This window comes from Sinocyclocheilus rhinocerous, unplaced genomic scaffold, assembly GCF_001515625.1.
Source record: "Sinocyclocheilus rhinocerous isolate Xijiao unplaced genomic scaffold, SAMN03320098_v1.1 scaffold891, whole genome shotgun sequence".
NCBI lineage: Eukaryota > Metazoa > Chordata > Actinopteri > Cypriniformes > Cyprinidae > Sinocyclocheilus > Sinocyclocheilus rhinocerous.
Genome location: NW_015639768.1, coordinates 138270 through 158001, shown reverse-complemented (window position 1 = coordinate 158001; position 19732 = coordinate 138270). Strand labels below are relative to the sequence as shown.

The following is a 19732-nucleotide window of genomic DNA, read 5'->3' as shown; positions in this document are numbered from 1 at the left end:
CAAAAACATTAAAACCCATTATAAACGAGGCATTTGTTGATATCGTCTTCTTTTGGAAGGCCAAACAAAGTAGTTTCGCTTTCACAACGAAACACAGCGTCTTCACTACATGGCGGCAGCAACAATACTATAGCGAGAAGAAAAGTTACACCTTCTTTCTTTGCGTGAACATTTGGGCGGCATTATGCAAATCTTCCCACATCGTGACGTAGACATGTAGGGGCGTGTTAGAACGAGCCGTTTTAGGTAGGCGTGGTTGACTCTTAACTTTTATAAAGAATATCTCTTTGGATTTGAGACTTTAGTCTTTGCAACTTTACAGATCTTCTTTATGCACCAAGAGCATGTAACACTTCAAAGAGAAAGGAAAAATTTAAATCGCATCATATGACCCCTTTAAGTGTGTTCAACCGTTCTCTGTTATCACATTTTACCGAAATAGTGCTAATTCGCGTGCAGGTGTGTCGCCAAAATCTGAGACAATGATTGCCGGAGAACTGTAAACTTCAGACCGTGGCCTCGCGTTTCACTCGTAGTTGAAAGATGCCGTGACTGACTCCATAACCTGCCCATAAACAAACAGTACTGAGATTAGACAAAATATTTTATCATCAGATTAAATTAAACAGTATTAACGAATAAAATCCATTTATGTTATGCAAGGCAAAAGCAGCGGACGCAGCTGACTGACATCTCATCCTTGTATGTTATGTTGCGTAAAATAATACAATTTACAGCACAGTAAAGACTTTATGAATTAAATAAAATGTATACAAACCTTTATTTTGCTGAAGAAGTGCACCTAATAGGTGGCGCTGAGAACTGCTCTCTCCTGTAGAGGATGCAAAAAGTCTGCGATCTGACTGTAACTCAGCAGCTGGGTTGTTTCGTTGGAGACAGCTAGGTTCAACCCAGCAGTTTGGGTAGAAAAAAATAACCCAGCATTAAAAATGACCCAGCAACTTAAGTTACAGAAAAACTACCCAGCATCTGGGTAAAAATATTAAAAACAACCCAACAAAATGAGCCAACAGACTGAACCCAGAATTTGGGTTAAAAAAAATTCAGCAGCTGGGTTGTTTCGTTGGAGACAGCTAGGTTCAACCCAGCAGTTTGGGTAGAAAAAAATAACCCAGCATTAAAAATGACCCAGCAACTTAGTTACAGAAAAACTACCCAGCATCTGGGTAAAAATATTAAAAACAACCCAACAAAATGAGCCAACAGGCTGAACCCAGAATTTGGGTTAAAAAAAATTACTCAGCGTTTTTTTAGTGTACAAACTTGAAAAAAACTTAAACATTGTTTAATTTGTATCTTTGTTCTATTTGTGCTTTTTGTGCTTTTTACACCATATCAAACATGGCCCATGAGTATAACCTGCACCGGGGCCCTGCAAACCCCAGCTACAGCCCTGACTTCATTTGTAGTTTGCTGACACCACTTTAAGCAAAAGACTAAGATACTTTCTAACTATAATACCTAACAAAAATGAGAAAAAACAGTCTTGAAAGAGTGAAAAGGGTCATTTTCCCTTTGCCCGAGTGATTTCTTGACTGGGGAATCTCTCTGTCACACACACACACACACAGTTCTGCAGTCTTCTCATGGACCAATCAAAAATGTATGTGGCTGATGAGACATCGATTCAAATAGACAATTGGGAAAACTGATCAACTGAAGATGATCATCTGTGTTCAACCAGTCAATGACGCTGAATTCTAATTTGGATTCAAAGCTGGATTTAAAGTAAAAATCCATTTACACTTTAGTCACAATAGCGAAGATTAAAAGCTCTAGAGATATCTCTAAAAGAGCATGTACGGTCATTCATAACATTTGTCGATTGAGTTATATATATATATATATATATATATATATATATCTGTATTAATTTATGTTGATCTGATAGTTTAGGGAAGTGTTTGCATATTCACAGTATATTTGCACTTAATTTGGTCTCATTCAAATTTAATTAATTTCACATGATTTGATATAATTGAAGTATTTTTAGGCAATTCTATGAAGCAAAACTGTTAACTATTGATAGAGACAAGAACAAATAGGAAGGAACCATTAAACTAACTATATCTTAACCAAATAAACAAGTATTTCATAGAGTCAGGTATTGATCTATAATTTTGCATGAGGAGGGAAAGCAGCAGACAACGTTATACAGCCCTTATGAAAAAGAAGTAGACTTCTGCATAGATTTAAAGAGAGTAATTATTACAGAAATTATATACTTTATAAGAATATAAGTGCAAAGTGTCAGTGTTTTACCCACTATAGGCTTAAGTACAGTTTTATAATTTCATAATTACTTCTATTGTCTTTCAAATATACATTTACATTTAGTAATTTAGATGCTTCTATCCAAATCAACTTAGAAATGAGGACAATAGAAGCAATCAAACCAACAAAAGAGCAATATTATGTAAGTGCTGTGACAAGCCCAGGTTAGTCTAATGCAGTACACGTAGCAAGGTTTTTCCTTATAATATATATAAAGAAAACAATTAGATAGAATAGAAAAAGAATAGAGAACACTGGTGTTAGAGTGTATTTTTTAAATAAATAAAAAGAAAACAAGTAAATAGAATAGAAAAAGAATAGAGAATGCTAGTGTTAGAGGGTCATTTTTTAAAATAAATAAAAAGAAAAGTAGGCAGAATAGAAATAGATATGGTTACTGCCGAATGTATTGACAAACATTAATAGCAAACCTAAATATTTTTTTAAATGTCATTTCTATTGATACTTCCACATTTTTAATGATGAAGTTGCAATTTTGTACAATTAAAATATATTAACTCAGCACATCAAAAAGTGTACTTCTTTAAAGCAGGACAAAAGATGATAAAACATAATGATTTAAAATGTTCTTTAAAGTAAAACTTTTGTAAATATTTGACATTACAAAATGCTCTTTTTAAAAGTGTACGTTAGTGTACTCTCTTTAAGTACATTTAAGTGGCCTTTTATTTAAGTAATATATTATCTGACTGTAGTAATATATAAAGTAATATATTATACACACACACACACATTTCAGATCACATTCAACACAGTTAAGCACACTCTTTTTCACAAGGTTAAGTCTAGACAAATGTGTAAAAACTGGCCCCACAGTAGATGTACAGTATTAATGTTAACGCTGGGAAGTAAGCACATGCCAGTAATGAAATACTCACCAGAGCGCTGGCATTCATCAGCACACAGCACAACACAAAAGCCACGGAGACCTCCACTGACACCATGCTTAACCCAAGACCTTTGACCTTTTCCAGAACTTCAGCTCAGCAGAGAGCTCCTCTTTCTCTTTAGGACATGGTGGTCTAATTGAGGTGCAGAGAAGTGACGTTTGGAGCCATTACTGCTGTGTTGTGTTAAAGCTGTTGTTATTCTGATGCCGTTGCGTCCACCAGCTATTCATCTGTTGGAGTGTGATCAATAGTTTGTTTTAGGATACACTTACATTTGAATATATAGACATATTTCAAAAGAGTAAAATCCACTTCTTTGTAAAATGTTTCAAATAAAAAAAGGCAAAGATGACAATTGAATATTCTTTACCCATCACAGATGATATTCTTACATTTCTCAGATTCTTGGTCTCTTATCCTTGATTGAAGATGAAACTTGTTGATCCATTTGGAGACCTGTTAAGGAGAGCCTCATCTGTCATTGAGACATGATCTCCTGTGTGTGAGAGTGTTCAGTGAGGTTAATAGCGTGGTGGTCATCATTGGCCCTTGGCTGTTGGGCTCCACCACTCTTTATTATGTGGGATGCGCATGAAAAATGTTAACCCTTCATTGCCATGAGAAAACAAAGCCCTGACTCTACTCCTTTCCAGAGTTGCTATTTTTCTAAGTCTATTCATGCACACACATTACAAACATCACAAATTCAGTTCGATTTCATGAACATCTATGTATGTATTTGGTATATGCTGCAGTGTAATAAGCAGGAAAAACAGTGTGACACATGAAACCAGATGTATACTGTGTGTGTATATATATATATATATATATATATATAAAAAACATAATATTTGAATCAGTTTTTGTATTTTCTATTTTTCTTTCATCTGTTAACAATAACCCTGGAACACAATATACTGTGAATAATTTTTAATCAACAGGTAAATTTGTCTAACACATAATAAGCTAGCCTTTAATGAAATACATAATAAATGAAATCCACTTTTGTAGTCCACATATATATATATATATATACAAAATTCAAAAATTATTATTAGTATTACTATTATTATTATCATCATGCTGTTTATGATTATATTATATTATTATACATTTTCAACATGTTGTAGAAAATACAAAAGACTGAAATAGATTACTGAAAAGATATCAAATAATTCAAAATACATAAAAAACCTCAGAACCATAGCACCTAAGGACTTTTATTTTGGCATTAGTTTGTTCAGCGGTAGTGACGCTTTTTATAGTGTTGCTGCCTCTTGGGCTCGTGTGTGATAAATTAGCTCTGGATTACAGAAGAACTATGGTATAAATTGACCTTTTTTTTTTTCTCTCTCTCTCATTTTCGCAAGTAACAATCACGGAATATATTGAATCATGGTCGTAAAACCGTTCTTGAAACAATCCGATTAAAACGTGCATGTTAGAAACTTAAGACTTGTAAATCAAAGACATGACATTTTAAAATTGGACTAAAGTCATTTGCTTTAGTTACTTACATAGCTACCCATCTGTTTAGTAAGGGAAGCACAATGTAAGGAGACATGATTCTGATGGCTTTCAGACTGACCGTGAGAGTGTCTGCAGTGGTTCAGAGCCTATTCAGGACCATTTGTTGTGTCCAGTCCTCCATTCATGCAGAGCACTGCACTCCAGCTCTGCGCTGTGGGCAGGACACAACAAATGGTCCAAAGTAAAGGACATTAAAATACCCAAAGATGCTGCTCGAGCCCGGATGATTGCCAAGTACACCATGATGATCAAGATTGCAGTAAGAGGTGAATGCATAAAACTTGACTGAAAGAATTGAGATTATCCAATCTGGTACTAACCATCAAGTATGTACCATGGTAAAAAAATAATACCATGTACCATGAAAAAGAACAAAGTATTTATCATGTTAAATAGGGTGACCATACGTGCCATTTTCCCAGGACGCGTCCTGGACAGGATTTCTATATTGCCTAAAATATCTAGGTTTTGGCTTTGTTTGCGTGTGCAGACCGATCGGTGTATGACATCAAAATACCATACAGACGGTTCCTTATGCTTTCAAAATGCTCTCGAGGTATAAGGGCAGTGTACACACTGCCTTTAAAAAGTTTGGGATCAGTAAGATGTTTTTTTTTTTATGATCAAAAATACAGAAAAAAACTGTAATGTGAAATATTATTACAATTTAAAATAATGATTTTCTATTTTAATATACTTTAAAATGTTATTTATTTCTGTGATGCAAAGCTGAATTTTCAGCAGCCATTATTCCAGTCTTCATTGTCACATGATCCTTTTGAAATCATTCTAATATGCAAATTTATTATCAATGTTGAAAACGGTTGTGTTGCTTAATTTTTTTGGAACCTGTGATAGTTTTTTTCAGGATTCTTTGAAGTAAAAAAGAACAGTATTTATTTATATTAAAATAGAAATAGATTCTTTGTAAAAGATATGCACTACCCTTCAAAAGTTTGGGGTCAGTAATTTTTTTTTTTAAAGAAATTAATACTTTTATTTAGCAAGGATGTGTAAAATAAGTGATAGTAAAGACTTATATCGTTAGAAAAGATTTGTATTTTGAATAAATGCTGTTCTTTTTAAAAAAAAAATTTTGCATTAAAGAATCCTGAAAAAAAAAAATCCTCCAAAAAATATTAAGCAGCGTAACTGTTTCCGACTTTATTTCCGATGGTAATAAATCAGAATGATTTCTGAGAGATCGTGTGACACTGAAGACTTTCATTATTCACTCACCTGCATACGTTATGTTTTTTTTTCTTCCAAACATCAATAGTTTGCAGTGTTCATCATGTCTGTCAGCTCCATAAATGACACAAAGACTCAAAAGTATAGTAAATGCAGTCCGTACAAATTGTATCTCAGTGGAGGGGAAGGAGATCAGTGAATTATGACTGACATATCAGTCTTTTCAACACATACACACTCATATCTTATGACTTCAGGAGACGTTTGAAGACATATGACTTTCATGTCATTTTTGCAGCTTGACAGGTGTAGTCACTATAAACCGTCACTGAAAAAAATCTTTTTTTCCTCTATTCTGTTAATTATGTATTGATGAGATATTATTATTAATAATAACACTCTTATGTTATGTATAATGGAAGTCAAAGCCAGGAGTACAGTATGTTTATGAGGCCACGGGTGTGTGAAGGATCACGCCGGAACTTTGACAGGAAAGGTGTTGTGGCAGCATCCAGAGATGGGATCTCCTCTGAGAGAGCTCTAGAGCTGGCCATTGAGTCAGGAGCTGAAGATGTGCAGGAGATAGAGGAGGAGGAGGAGCGACCCATACTACAGGTCTGAGCACTCTTTCTTTGTGGGATCATGCAAAATTCAAAATATAAGCATTTAATTATGCCTTTCAGTTTTCAGAGTATGAATTTGAATTGACTTGGCAAACATGCTCTGAAAGCATGTAACTTAAATTGAAGAGGATTTTGCTCAAATTTATTAATTCACACAACAGAGGAATTTCATATTTTCTAGTTTTATGACAAAAAATATTGTCAATGAATTTGACTAATTATTATGCATATTTATTCCCTGAAATGTAGAATACATGGTTTAATGAAATACATCATTTTGGTGAGGACTCCCTAGTAGAAGAGATCTATATCTGGAGTAATTCCTGGTCAAATAAAGGATAAATAATAAATAAAATAAAAATCTGATCAGGCAAAAAAATAAAAAAGTTCATTACTGTATATATAATTAACAGCCATCAAATCAGATTTGATATAAAGCATCATAAAATGTCACATCACAGTGATTTCAGAAAACTTTATGAAAATACATTTTGTGATTATATTAAGCCAGCGGTTCTCAAACTGGGGTACATGATCAAAAATACTGAAATATACCTAATAATATCACACTCTTAAATAACATTCAACTGAGCATGTTTCTCACAGGCAAAAAAAATATAGTGTGTGCCCCCTCTAGTGTACAAAAAAAATGGTAGTGCCATATTTTGCAGTCAAAAAGTGCACCTCTGTTTGCTCAGGTGCATCAATCGGAGTGTAAACAGTTGCTGTGTCTGAAATTGCCCCCTATACCCTTAAATGGGGCTCTATTTGCGGGGACAGCCATTTTTTAAATTGTACATAGGCTATACATCAGATTATTTTATTTACAAGTTATTGTGTTCATCCCGTTTTTTTCCCGTTGCATCTGAAAATTACTTTCAGAAACTTTTTTTTTTTCAAAGCAGCAAAAATCATGGTTTACAGTGCAGTACCACAATTGGATTGTTTTTTACAGGTAAATTTTTTTTTTAACTAAATGAAAATAAACTACAGTACTGATACTGTAAACGAAAATACGGTAATAATACTGTAAATAAAATACAGTAAAGAAGACATTACTGTACTGTAAATGCAATTACAGTAATAATACTGTAAACATTTTTACAGTAAATTACTGGCATCCAGCTGCCAGTAAGTTACTGTAAAATTTACAGCAACCTATTTAATCCGGTCTGGAGTTTGTTTCTCACACCCCGTCTCTCCTGACTCAGACTCAGCTAGAGACCGCATCCTCACTGCTGGAGGCTCTCAATGACTGTCCTGATGTGGTCCGGGTATGGGATAACATCCATACACAGACCTAGAGTTCACAAGTCAACTGACAAATGGAAGAACACACAGATAGATGGACTATCTACATGCCTTAAGAGCAACTGGAAGAAATGGACCTGCTTGGCCAAAATTTGTTGGACTTCCCTTGGATTTTTTTGTGTGATGGTAAATAAATAAATAATGATATATCTTCATCGTGGCAGTAAAGAAGATATGTTAGTCATAGATGTTTATCACTTTGATTAGCATTATGCACTGAATGTTGTGATCATAAACACCTTTTTTTTTATGCAGATCTGGATAAAAAGAGATAGAAAGGCAACTTGCAAGGACTTTTTCCCACATCCTGAAAAAAAAACATAGCTGCTCAATGCAAATGTTTATTGAACAGTGAGAATCAGGGTGAGGTATTCATTGTGGCTCAGAGCAAAAGTGACGATCGGTCTTTGACTAGAAATGTTTTTATATTATATGCATATAATATAAAAGTCACATCTGGATGCAAGGGACACCGGAAGTTAAAAAAGAAAAAAAAAAAAAAAAAAACTGCCCGAGATAAGTGTGGGGGTAAAATGTCCTCAGGCTGATTTAAGCCCAGTTCACACCAAGGACGAAAACTAAAGATAACTATAAATATAACGATATTAGCGTCCACACCATGATGATATCGTCTGTTTATTCTAAGCGCACACTCGTCTGCCGCTTTAAATTCTCGAGTTCATGATAACGGGATGGATTCTGATTGGGTGTCAATAATTTTATCATTCATCAGCTGGAAAAAAATAGTTCTGAAAGTGATTCCAGCGATATCGTTTCTCTGTGCCTTTATCGTTATAGCTGTGGTGTGGACTCTGCTATTCTTTAATTTTGAGAACGATTTTTAGAACTATATCTTTATCGTTATCTTTATAGTTATCGTCCTTGGTGTGAACGGGCCTTTACTCTTTTAAACATTTGATGTATTTCATAAAATTATTGGCCTGTCTAGTTATGGATTTACCTCAGCAGACAATGTAGGAATATGTAATTTTTAGAATGTATAATTAATATGAATTGGTTTTTGATGAGCTAAACTTAAAAACTCTAAGGCTGATAATACACTTTTTGAGCAATGTTGCGGGGCAACTTTGGTTAATGTTGCCATCAACGGGCAACCAGGTGAGACACGGGGTCCACGACCAATCTAAAGTATCCAGATATAAATTTGTTACCCATTCTCAGTGGGAAAGTGCCCAAGAAACATTGCTCAAAAAAAGTTGCCCCGTGTATCATCAGCATTAAACCATTGAACGTAGGGGGAAAACCCCCTCTGAATAATGTTTTTTAAATTAAATAAAAACCTAACATTGTCACCAGGCAATTATTTCAAATTAATTCTAGCAGAGCGCTTACCGTTATATCTTTTTTCAGCAACTTTTGTATTTGATGTTAGTTTCATTATTAGTCAGACATAATTGTTCTAGTTGTTCAGTAGATATTATCTGAAATAATTCAACTGAAGTGATTGACATATTAAAGGTTTGTGTTTTGATAAGGTTAGAAAAATTAAAATCAGTTCAAATATTGATCCACATCTAAATATATGTATATATATATATGGTCAACATTTTTTTAAGGTCCAATTCATCGAGTTCCCAACTCAAAAATATGAATTTCCCAGCAGGATTTAAACACAAATTACTCCATCTATTTAGGTATCAGAATTTATGTTATAAGTAAAGCCTTGGTTTGGGCTGCTTATTTAACAGACCTCATTATCAGACATAACTATTCATATAGTAATACATGTGTATATAATAATACAGACTTGGCTTGATGAGGGCGATGTCGTTGTGGTAGGTCTCAGCCATGTAGTTCTTGTGAATCAGAATCTCGTCTACGTCGTGCGTGACCTCATGACCCTCATTGGCCAGTGTGTCGAACTCACCTGACAGGAAGACAAACAGGAGTGAGATCTGTTTAACATCTCTATAGTTTCTCGCAGATGGACACTCTCCGTGATGTTTCTCCTGAGAGTAATCTCACGTGTGTCTCCTCTAGAGTTTAGGAAGAGATCTCAACCAGTGTTGGGGAAAGTTACTTATAAAACGGATAGTTCCGGTCCTTGATTCTGATTGGCTGAGCCACGTTCGAAGCTGTTGTAAATTACTTTACAAAGTAACATACACCTTTGTTTACATTTGTGTGTTGCTCGGCAACCACTTTGTTGGAACCACAGCTGATTCTGTTTTTTTTTAAAAGTCACATTGCCACTTTTATTCAAAGACGCTATTACCAAATATTTATTAACACTCGAAAAAGCAATTACTACTAGTCTAATGATGCTCTCTGGTCAAATTAAAATTCATATTATAAAACGGATAGTTCCGGTCCTTGATTCTGATTGGTTGAGCCGCGTTGTTTACTCCTGTGTTGCTCGGCAACCACTTTGTTGGAACCACAACTGATTCTGAGGAGCTACATTGTTTGGTGGAAGAATACTGTTTTTATTAAGATCATTACACTTTATTTGCTCTGTTTTATTTTGTGAAACCTTACTACGTATATGGAATAACCGTTTTATAAAAGCAATAAGCTCCTTGAAGCTGTGGTTTACAGTGAATTTATAATAGCTATAACTCAGCTTCGCGTCATACCTAACAATGCCCTTTTGCTGTTATAAATTCACTGTAAACCATGGCTTCACTGGGCTTATTGCTTTATTTTAAAAGTAATGCATTACAATACTGCGCTACTCCCTAAAAAGTAACTAATTCTGTTATTTAGTTACTTTTTATGGAAAGTAATGTGTTACGTTACTTTTAAGTTACTTTTTAAATCTGGGCAGGGCTTGCTTGTTTGTTTTTAATATAAAAACGTTTTACAAGAGTAAAAGCTCTTTCACAACAAAAGTGAAATGAATACGCCTCATTCTGAAGGAAATGTAAATTCACGTCTGTACAGTAGAGGGCGCAGCTCAAACAAATCACATGAAGAATATGACGCAGCAGAAGAAAGTTCAACACTGTTCAGCAATAACAAAAATTAAACAAATGTGTCATTTTTGCTTAGTATGGTTGATTTGGATACATAGCCAGTGTCATGGCTTTAGGTCAGTCAGTTCTCATAAAAGCCTGTTTGATAGATCAAGCCCACTTCCTGTCTTTAGTCATTGACCTATGGATAATTCATCATAATTCTATGTACAGGCCTCGAGTTCAGTCTGGTGTGAACATTGATCTACCTCTGACTCTTTTCCCATTGACATATTCATTTTTTTCTTGTAAGAGGTTAGTCCTGAGGGCAAAAGCACTCTGTTGATTCAACAGTCCGAAAACGCCAATAAGAAATAATTGTGCCTTCAAGAACTCGCTTGATTGTGATGTAATTGATTTGTTTAAGAGTTTCTTCCACTGTGGCAGCTGTCTGGTTCACACTGACAGGATTTTGTCCACGTGAGACTTTGTTTGTCAATGTTCTGGGTCGAGTCATTAGAGGACGACCCTATGAGACATTTCAATGTGTTTGTACAGGAAGGGCATTTGGATTATGTACCATATAAAGCCGGGCCAGTAACATATTGCCCTGGCAGGTAACTCAGCGAGAACGGACAGAATGCAGCACTTGCATGGTAAGAGAGAGTTTATTATATAACATACTGTAGTGTGCAGTGTCTCTCAGTTAAGGTCAGATGTAGAACAAAAGCAAGGATGGAGACCCCAACAGTGACGTAAGAGAAGCTTCCACACGTCAAGACAACGTTTCTTTAAAGGATTTACAGTGGATTTTAGGTATGTTTTGAAAACGTATAGCAAGAAATCTGCAGAGCATTGATACGATGACCACAAATAGAAAATCTGCAATAAGTGGACATAAAAATTGGTGAATAAAAGCGACAAACTTTCATTTTGGCAAAGATCTGCATCAGAACATCAGGAGAGCTGATTTAGAACAAGACTACACAAGGAATTTTAAGTCACAAACCACAGAAACTGTTTTTTTTGTGTGAATTTTGTCTGTGATTTTGTGAATTTTTCTGGTTGGATGTTGGAAGCTACTTCATCTTTTGGATATCAGGAATTTGCGTTAAAGGATTTGCTTTCATGAGTGGATGATATTATTGTTCTGTTATTATTCGATGAGAAGGTACTGTTAAAAACATTATACTGGACAAACAGCAACTATTTGGGTTGCAACACAGTACAGAATTTCTTTGGTAAAGAGGAGCAGTCTGGATCTTCACACAGAAGCTACTTCATCTTTTGGATATCAGGAATTTGCGTTAAAGGATTTGCTTTCATGAGTGGATGATATTATTGTTCTGTTATTATTCGATGAGAAGGTACTGTTAAAAACATTATACTGGACAAACAGCAACTATTTGGGTTGCAACAGTACAGAATTTCTTTGGTAAAGAGGAGCAGTCTGGATCTTCACACGAATGAGGAAATTTGTTTATGTGTCTATAGGTCATTTCATATAGGAAACAAAAATCACTAAGATATCTCATTAATATCTCAGTTGTTTCTCCTAGACAGTAATGAGATTAAAAGGAAAGCAAACAGGTCTCCTGCTTCTCAGATGTTTTTCCTAAGAATAAGACCCCAGTAATCTCAAGTGTATCCTATAAAGTTTCAGAAGGTTGCAATAATTCATCAAAATGTGCTTAGATTGCCAAGATACCAAGGCCTAAGAACAAAAGTCAGAGATTTCAAGCATGTCTCATCAAATCGTTCCAAGATCATGTTATCTGAGCCATGCAATAACAATTAACTGTATTGTTACTTCTGGAGAAATATTTGAGACAAATATGATACTTAAATGAAACAACTGTGAACTCATTTTGTCTCCTGTTCTGACCTAATAAAATGTAATCCATTAAAACAACGCTCTGAATTCTAATCCATTTTTTTTCTTCTATCATAAAGACTTGAAGTCCAGTTTGTGGAACTCTACCTCCAGATCTGAGCGGATGAAAGCTTTAAACCGATTTTCTTCATCCAATCACTCCACAGCAGCCTGCAACATCGAGCTTGTTACTCCAAGAGTGAAGGAGCGCACACAGAACGTGACAGAGAAGGTCACGCAGGTAAGATATATTATTGGGCTTCCATCTTAGATGTACATTTGTGGCTGGATTACACGCGATAGTTTAGCTGAATATAATGAAACTACAAGTAGTATAAAAATATAAGTATAACCACAAATAATTTTGTTTGTGTTTAATTGACCCTTTAATTTTTTGTGTGAAAACTTCCAGCTATTGTAATGTCATAAAAAAAAATTCAGGTCCTCTCACATCCAAAAGTTTAAAAAATAAATCATACTGAGCACTTAAAAGTGGATGTCGGAATCATCATGGCAGGTGTCGCATGGAAAAAAAAAATGTGGCCAAAAACTTGTGGAAAGATCGTTAGGACAGAGACATGAACCCTCAGTGCAATGCCAAAAATCCATAACCCCTGTGGCCCTGATCTGTCCAAAACTGTGGAGTATCAGAAGATACACGCATACACACCACATGATGTTTTGATGGTTGTTTCGGGAAACCTTAATGTGCCAGTCTACCCAAACCCTAATCATCGCTTATTTTCATCTCTGTTTTCAAAAACAACATAAACCAGTCACATTCCCAAGTGTTCAGTTGACAATTTCACCCCTTTTTGAGCTTAGGCTGCTGTCATAGCTTGGGGGAGCTTCATCTGATAGTAATATAAAGTCACTGCACATGCATAGATTGTAGTAAGTTTGCCTTTTTCCCGTTGACACGCATCTGTTGTTGAAAAATTGAAAACATCACATGAAATTAATGTTAATTTGTGGAATTTTATTCCATGTCAGTTGAGTTTAATCCACCAGCGCAAGGGTTGGACAATAACCTCTACGACCTTCATTTCATGCCAACTTTAAGGATTGAAAAGCAGAAGTGTGAAGTTTAGAATTTTATAAAAGCATTTCTTCTGTTAAAGCTGTATTATTTGAGATGTAAAACTGTTTACAAATCTAATTTTTTAATCATTCTAAAGCTACACTATGTGACATACTCCTCTGCATGTATGTATGCAATTTCCTGCAAAATCTGTCCAGACATCTCTAAAATATAAACCATTATTATAGGTTTACCAAAGTGTATTTGGTTGAAGACATGGTTTGGAAGATTTTTGCTCTCTGTCATTAATTGTTTTACAATAAAAGTTACATGGTGCAACTTTAAGCATTAGGTTTCAATAGTGTTAAGGTGTGCTCACATTCGTGAAATTTCACGGGCAGAAAGCAGTTCATTTTCCATTGTCAGTAGTGTAGTGATTTATGAAGCACTGCTCACACAATAGCCACTTTCAAACCAAGCAGTTTTCTATCGGTCACAGCGGCAGTTTTGCATGACTGACTTGAGCGAAATCTGCGTGGGGAACTTTTTTTTGTGCTTGTGTGAAACTCCCAATTGCACGGATTCCTATTGAAATGAATGGAATTCGCCCCTAAATGTTGCAGAACCGCAGTAAATGTGATGCACTTTTACTGTGCATTGTTTGGCGACAAAATTTGGATTTTAGATATAACTTTAAACAGAAAGAGTTAGGAAAGGATAAAGTTGCTTTTTCCAACCTAAAAACCATATTAACTTACTTTTTTTTTCTTTCTTGTGGCTATACCTGATATATTCCTTTAAAAACACATATCAGCTTAGACTCCATGAAATCCCACCTGATTCTTTCTTGTTTAGCTTAGAGCAAAAGCACCTGACTTATCTCCATTTGTTATAAATTCTTGCTAATCATCTTGTAATAATCTCTTTGCAAGCCCAGGTCCTGTCTCTAGGTGCCGATGTTTTGCCCGAGTACAAGCTCCAGGCTCCAGACGTCCACAAGTGGATCATGCTGCACTACAGTCCTTTCAAAGCCATGTGGGACTGGATGATTCTTCTGCTAGTGCTCTACACAGCAGTCTTCACTCCGTACTCAGCTGCGTTCCTCCTCAATGAGCTGGAGCAGGAGAAGAGACACATCTGTGGTTACACTTGTAACCCTTTAAATGTAGTAGACGTGATAGTGGACGTTCTGTTCATCATAGACATCATTGTTACTTTCAGGACAACATACGTGAATCATAACGATGAGGTGGTGACCCATCCCAAACTCATCGCCATCCACTATATCAAAGGCTGGTTTCTCATCGACATAGTGGCCGCAATTCCATTTGATCTGCTCATCTTCAGTTCTGGATCAGATGAGGTATAATGAACTACAGACCCTTCTTTAGAGTATGTGGCTAGTAATATTTAGACCTAAAAAGTCAGTAATCCCTGCTAACAGGGAATATACTGAATGTTCTGCTGAGATTCTCTCAAAGTTACGACATTATTCCAGTAACGTTAATAGAATGGTCTTTAATAATGTTCTATAAAAATGTTAGCACAATTTATACAGTTAAAATTAACTTTTATTGAATGTTTGTTCCATTTGTGATACCCATAAGGCTGTCCAGGGATGTGTTTGGTTGATTATTTTAAGCATTTTGTAGTATTCATCTAGAAAACAGGTACTTTTATATAAATATCATTCTAAAAGCAAGTGCCATTCTTGTGCCTCATCTACATTTGTGTAAAATATGACTTTAACATTAAATAGATGATGCCAACATTTAATTATTATTATTGTTGATACAGACATTTCCCAGAATGTCACTTGCAATTTTAGCACATTTTGGTGAAATATTTAGAAATAATAGTTATCATTTGTCTTAATTTTATGTGTATATTCTCTCTCTATATTTTAGTTGACATAATGCAACTAAATATGCAATATAATTTATGGTTATGTTGTTACTCCTTTTAAACTAAGGACCTATTGCAATAATAATAATTTAAAAAGAAAATGACATCATAATATGGAAATATGTTCATGATAAAAGGTTTAAAAATTTTAAATAAAAGAATAAAATTTTACATTTTATTTGATCAATTTAGTAATTATGACTTTTTAACTCACAATTGATTTTTTTTCTTACAACTCTGAGTTTATATCTCGGAATTCTGACTTTTTTTTGTCAGAATTCTGTGTTTACATCTCACAATTCTGTTTTTTGTGTCTGCCACTGAATAAAAAATAGAAAAGGTATCTTTTTATCTCACAATTCTGACTTTTTTCTCGCAATTGCAATTTTATATATCGCAGTTCTGACTTTTTCTCAGAATTGTGAATTATATTATAAGAATTTCAAGAAAAAAGTTTTAATTGTGAGAAACACCGAATTGTGAGAAAAAAAGTCAGAATTGTGAGAGAAGCTGCAATTACCCCCTTTTTTTGTTCCGTGATGAAAAGAAGCTTCCACACCATAATGGCATCATCAGGCTTTCAAGAAGTGAGCTCTTCAAGGACAAATTAAAATGTCTTCTTCATCATTTTGTATTTGAATAGTTCAGATGCAAAAGCCTCTAAGTGCCGTTTGAAATTTTCTTCTAAAATGAACAGTTTTATCAGACTCCTATGTGTAGGTTCAGTAATTTCACATTAATGTAATACATAGGTTCTTTTCATTGTCATTAAAGTGAAATAACTGAATATAAACATAGGAGCCTGAGAAAAATGCAAATTTTAGAAGAAAATTTCAAACAACACTTCATTTGTATCATCATATATAAATATGTTCAACTTTATCCGCATACATAGAGTATACGCATGGCAATATACACAGTATATACTATATATATGCATATCTCAATTGCTTGATTGCTTGTATTGTTGCAAAATGTAAGCTATATTATCGCACAGCTCTAATCTGCATGTATTCAAATGTATGAAATTTGCAGTTTTGCATACTGCAAAAGACTTAAAACATAAGACTTAAGACTTAAAACACATTATTTGTCTAATACAGTGTTTAATATTCATTAAAAAATTGACCATATCAGAATGAAACTTATCTGATACTATTCTTTCTTTGTCCTCCCATCATCCAATCTGCAGACGACGGCCACTCTCATTGGCCTGCTGAAGACAGCGCGTCTGCTGCGCTTGGTCCGGGTAGCCAGAAAATTAGATCGATACTCAGAGTATGGAGCTGCAGTCCTCTTCTTGCCATGTGCACGTTCGTGCTGATTGCTCATTGGTTGGCGTGTATCTGGTATGCCATTGGTCATTTGGAGAGGCCTTACATGAAGACAGGCTGGCTGGATAACCTGGCCGACCAACTGGGGAAGCATTACAACGACAGTGATGCCAACTCAGGACCCTCCGTTCAGGATAAATACGTCACTGCACTCTATTTCACCTTTAGTAGTCTGACCAGTGTGGGCTTTGGGAACATCTCTCCAAACACCAACTCAGAGAAGATTTTCTCAATCTGTGTCATGCTCATTGGCTGTAAGTCACTGCATAAAGCTTGTTCCCTTTCAGTCAGTCATGTTCGACGTTACGTCGACTGACGTTAGGGGTCTCACTCGGGAGCCGCAATCACCTCTGAGCTTTAGAAGAAAAGGTCAATGAGAATTGGCGAGTGGAATTTGCATGCCAAGCCACTCCCCCGTACATACGGGTATATAAGATGGCGGTGTGCATCCACTTATTCAGATTTTTGCTTCAGAGCCGGTCCCTTCGTGAGTGCTGCTTCTCTCAAGAAGAAGAAAAAGAAGAAATTCGTCGAAGCTGCAGGTGTAACTCTGGTCGAGTTCTACCTTCCCTCCGTGCATTTCAGCGGAGAGATCGCCCTGTTAGTGCACAGATAAGTGATGTGGTCCTCCCCTGGGCACACCGACTAAAAGAGCAATTTCCTACAGCACGCACGATTGTTGAGAGTGTCTTTCGAGATGTCTTTCCGACCGTGTGCTTCTGGGTGCGGTAGTTTCCTTACCTCTGATGACGGTCACGATCGCTGTCTCACGTGTCTGGGCCATAAGCATGCTGAGACGGCATTCGTGGATGACTCGTGCCCACATTGTGAGCGCATGTCCTTGGCTTCACTAAGGTCGCGGCTCTCATTCATAATGAGGCTTCCCACGGGCTCTACCAAGCCCAGTTCGTCAGGTCGTAAAGACTCTGCGGCTGGGTTGGTTAGGGACAAGGGTGACCTGAGGATCACAGTAAGGAATGCTCCATCGGGTCAGCCCCCACGGAAGTCCGGCCTCTCTCAGTGTAGCCCCGTTGAGCTCCCGGAAGATGGCGCTGGTTCATCCCGCGGTGGACCCACTGTCTCTTTCGGGGCTCCAGAAGAGGATAAGATGTCTATAGCTGCATCAGAGGAGGGGCTATCGTCTTCGAAAGAAGAAGATTCTGCTGAGCAGCCCCCCGCCGCGGCGGCTGCTCAGTCGGAGTCTGAGGCTGAGTTGATGGCCAAGAGGCCAGCGCTCGAGGCTCGATGATTGGTATCTGGGCTCCGGACGTGAATCCCAGCTACGCTCTGCCCCAGTGCCTTTCTTCCTTGCCTTTCGCGACTGGCAGGGGGTACGTTGACATTCCCCAGGTGGAGAGAGCGGTTGCGGTGCATCTGTGCCCGCAAAACGCCGCCACTTGGAGGAATCGTCCGCGTCTCCCGACCAAAGCCTTTAAGCTGTCGGCGGCTCTCGCTGCCAAAGCTTACAGTGCCGCGGGCCAGGCTGCCTCTGCCCTGCATGCCATGTCTACCCTGCAGGTACACCAAGACAAGGCGTTAAAACAAATGCACGAGGGTAGTACCAACCCGAGGTTGATGCAGGAGCTGCGCACGGCGACTGACTTCGTCCTCCGGGCGACGAAAGTCACGGCGCGGTCCCTCGGGAAGGCGATGTCCGCTCTGGTGGTCCACATCAACTGCCTGGAGTTGCTGACAGTGCATCTAGCCTTGCGGCAGTTTCGGACGCTGCTGCTGGACAAGCACGTGTTGGTCCGCTCGGACAACACTGCGGCTGTTTCGTACATCAACCGACAGGGCGGTCTACGATCACGTCGCATGTCTCAACTCGCCCGCCATCTCCAATCACATCAGACGCGGCTCAAGTCGCTGCGTGCCGTCCACATTCCGGGGGAGCTCAATCATGCAGCCGACGCGCTCTCACGACAGCTCACTTTCCCCGAAGAATGGCGACTCCATCCCCAGACGGTCCAGCTGATCTGGAGTCGATTCGGGGAAGCTCAGGTGGACCTGTTTGCTTCCCATGAGTCCTCCCACTGCCAGTTGTACTATTCCCTGACCCAGGCCCCCCTGGGCACGGACGCACTGGCACACAGCTAGCCGCGGGCTCTACGCAAGTATGCGTTTCCCCCAGTGAGCCTGCGGCCCGAAACATCCAGCGGCCTGCTGATTCCACCAGCTTCTTGCAGCCGTGAGCTCCTTCATGATGCTTCACTGCCAGTTGTACTATTCCCTGACCCAGGCCCCCCTGGGCACGGACGCACTGGCACACAGCTAGCCGCGGGCTCTACGCAAGTATGCGTTTCCCCCAGTGAGCCTGCTCGAACAGACACTGTGCAAGGTCAGGGAGGACGAGGAACAGGTCCTGTTGGTTGCGCCTTACTGGCCCACCCGGACCTGGTTTTTGGAACTCATGCTCCTCGTGACAGCCCCTCCCTGGCGCATCCCCCTGATTTCCCCCAGTGAGCCTGCTCGAACAGACACTGTGCAAGGTCAGGGAGGACGAGGAACAGGTCCTGTTGGTTGCGCCTTACTGGCCCACCCGGACCTGGTTTTTGGAACTCATGCTCCTCGTGACAGCCCCTCCCTGGCGCATCCCCCTGAGGAAGGACCTCCTTTCTCAGGGGCTGGGCACCATATGGCACCCGCGTCCAGACCTCTGGAACCTCCATGTGTGGCTTCTGGACGGGACTCGGCAGACTTAAGTGATCTGCCGCCAGCGGTGGTAGACACTATCACTCAGGCTAGAGCCCCCTCTACGAGGCAGGCCTATGCTTTGAAGTGGAGTCTGTTCACGAATTCGTGTTCTTCTCACCGAGAAGACCC

General features: G+C 38.0%; 1 protein-coding gene and 1 pseudogene across 1 annotated transcript in view; one reads left to right on the top strand and one right to left on the bottom strand.

Moving 5' to 3' along the window:
* LOC107751715 (parathyroid hormone/parathyroid hormone-related peptide receptor-like) overlaps positions 1-11063 on the bottom strand; it is a 35002-nt gene extending 23939 nt beyond the window's left edge. The window contains exons 1-5 of the mRNA XM_016567469.1: positions 11009-11063; positions 9630-9749; positions 7787-7850; positions 6411-6557; positions 3275-3338 (exon numbers count right to left, since the gene is read on the bottom strand). Coding sequence (XP_016422955.1) covers positions 3275-3338; positions 6411-6557; positions 7787-7850; positions 9630-9749; positions 11009-11063 — 450 coding nt within the window. The remainder of the gene's footprint in view (positions 1-3274; positions 3339-6410; positions 6558-7786; positions 7851-9629; positions 9750-11008) is intronic.
* Positions 11064-11331: 268 nt separating this feature from the next.
* LOC107751708 (potassium voltage-gated channel subfamily H member 2-like) overlaps positions 11332-19732 on the top strand; it is a 16426-nt pseudogene continuing 8025 nt past the window's right edge.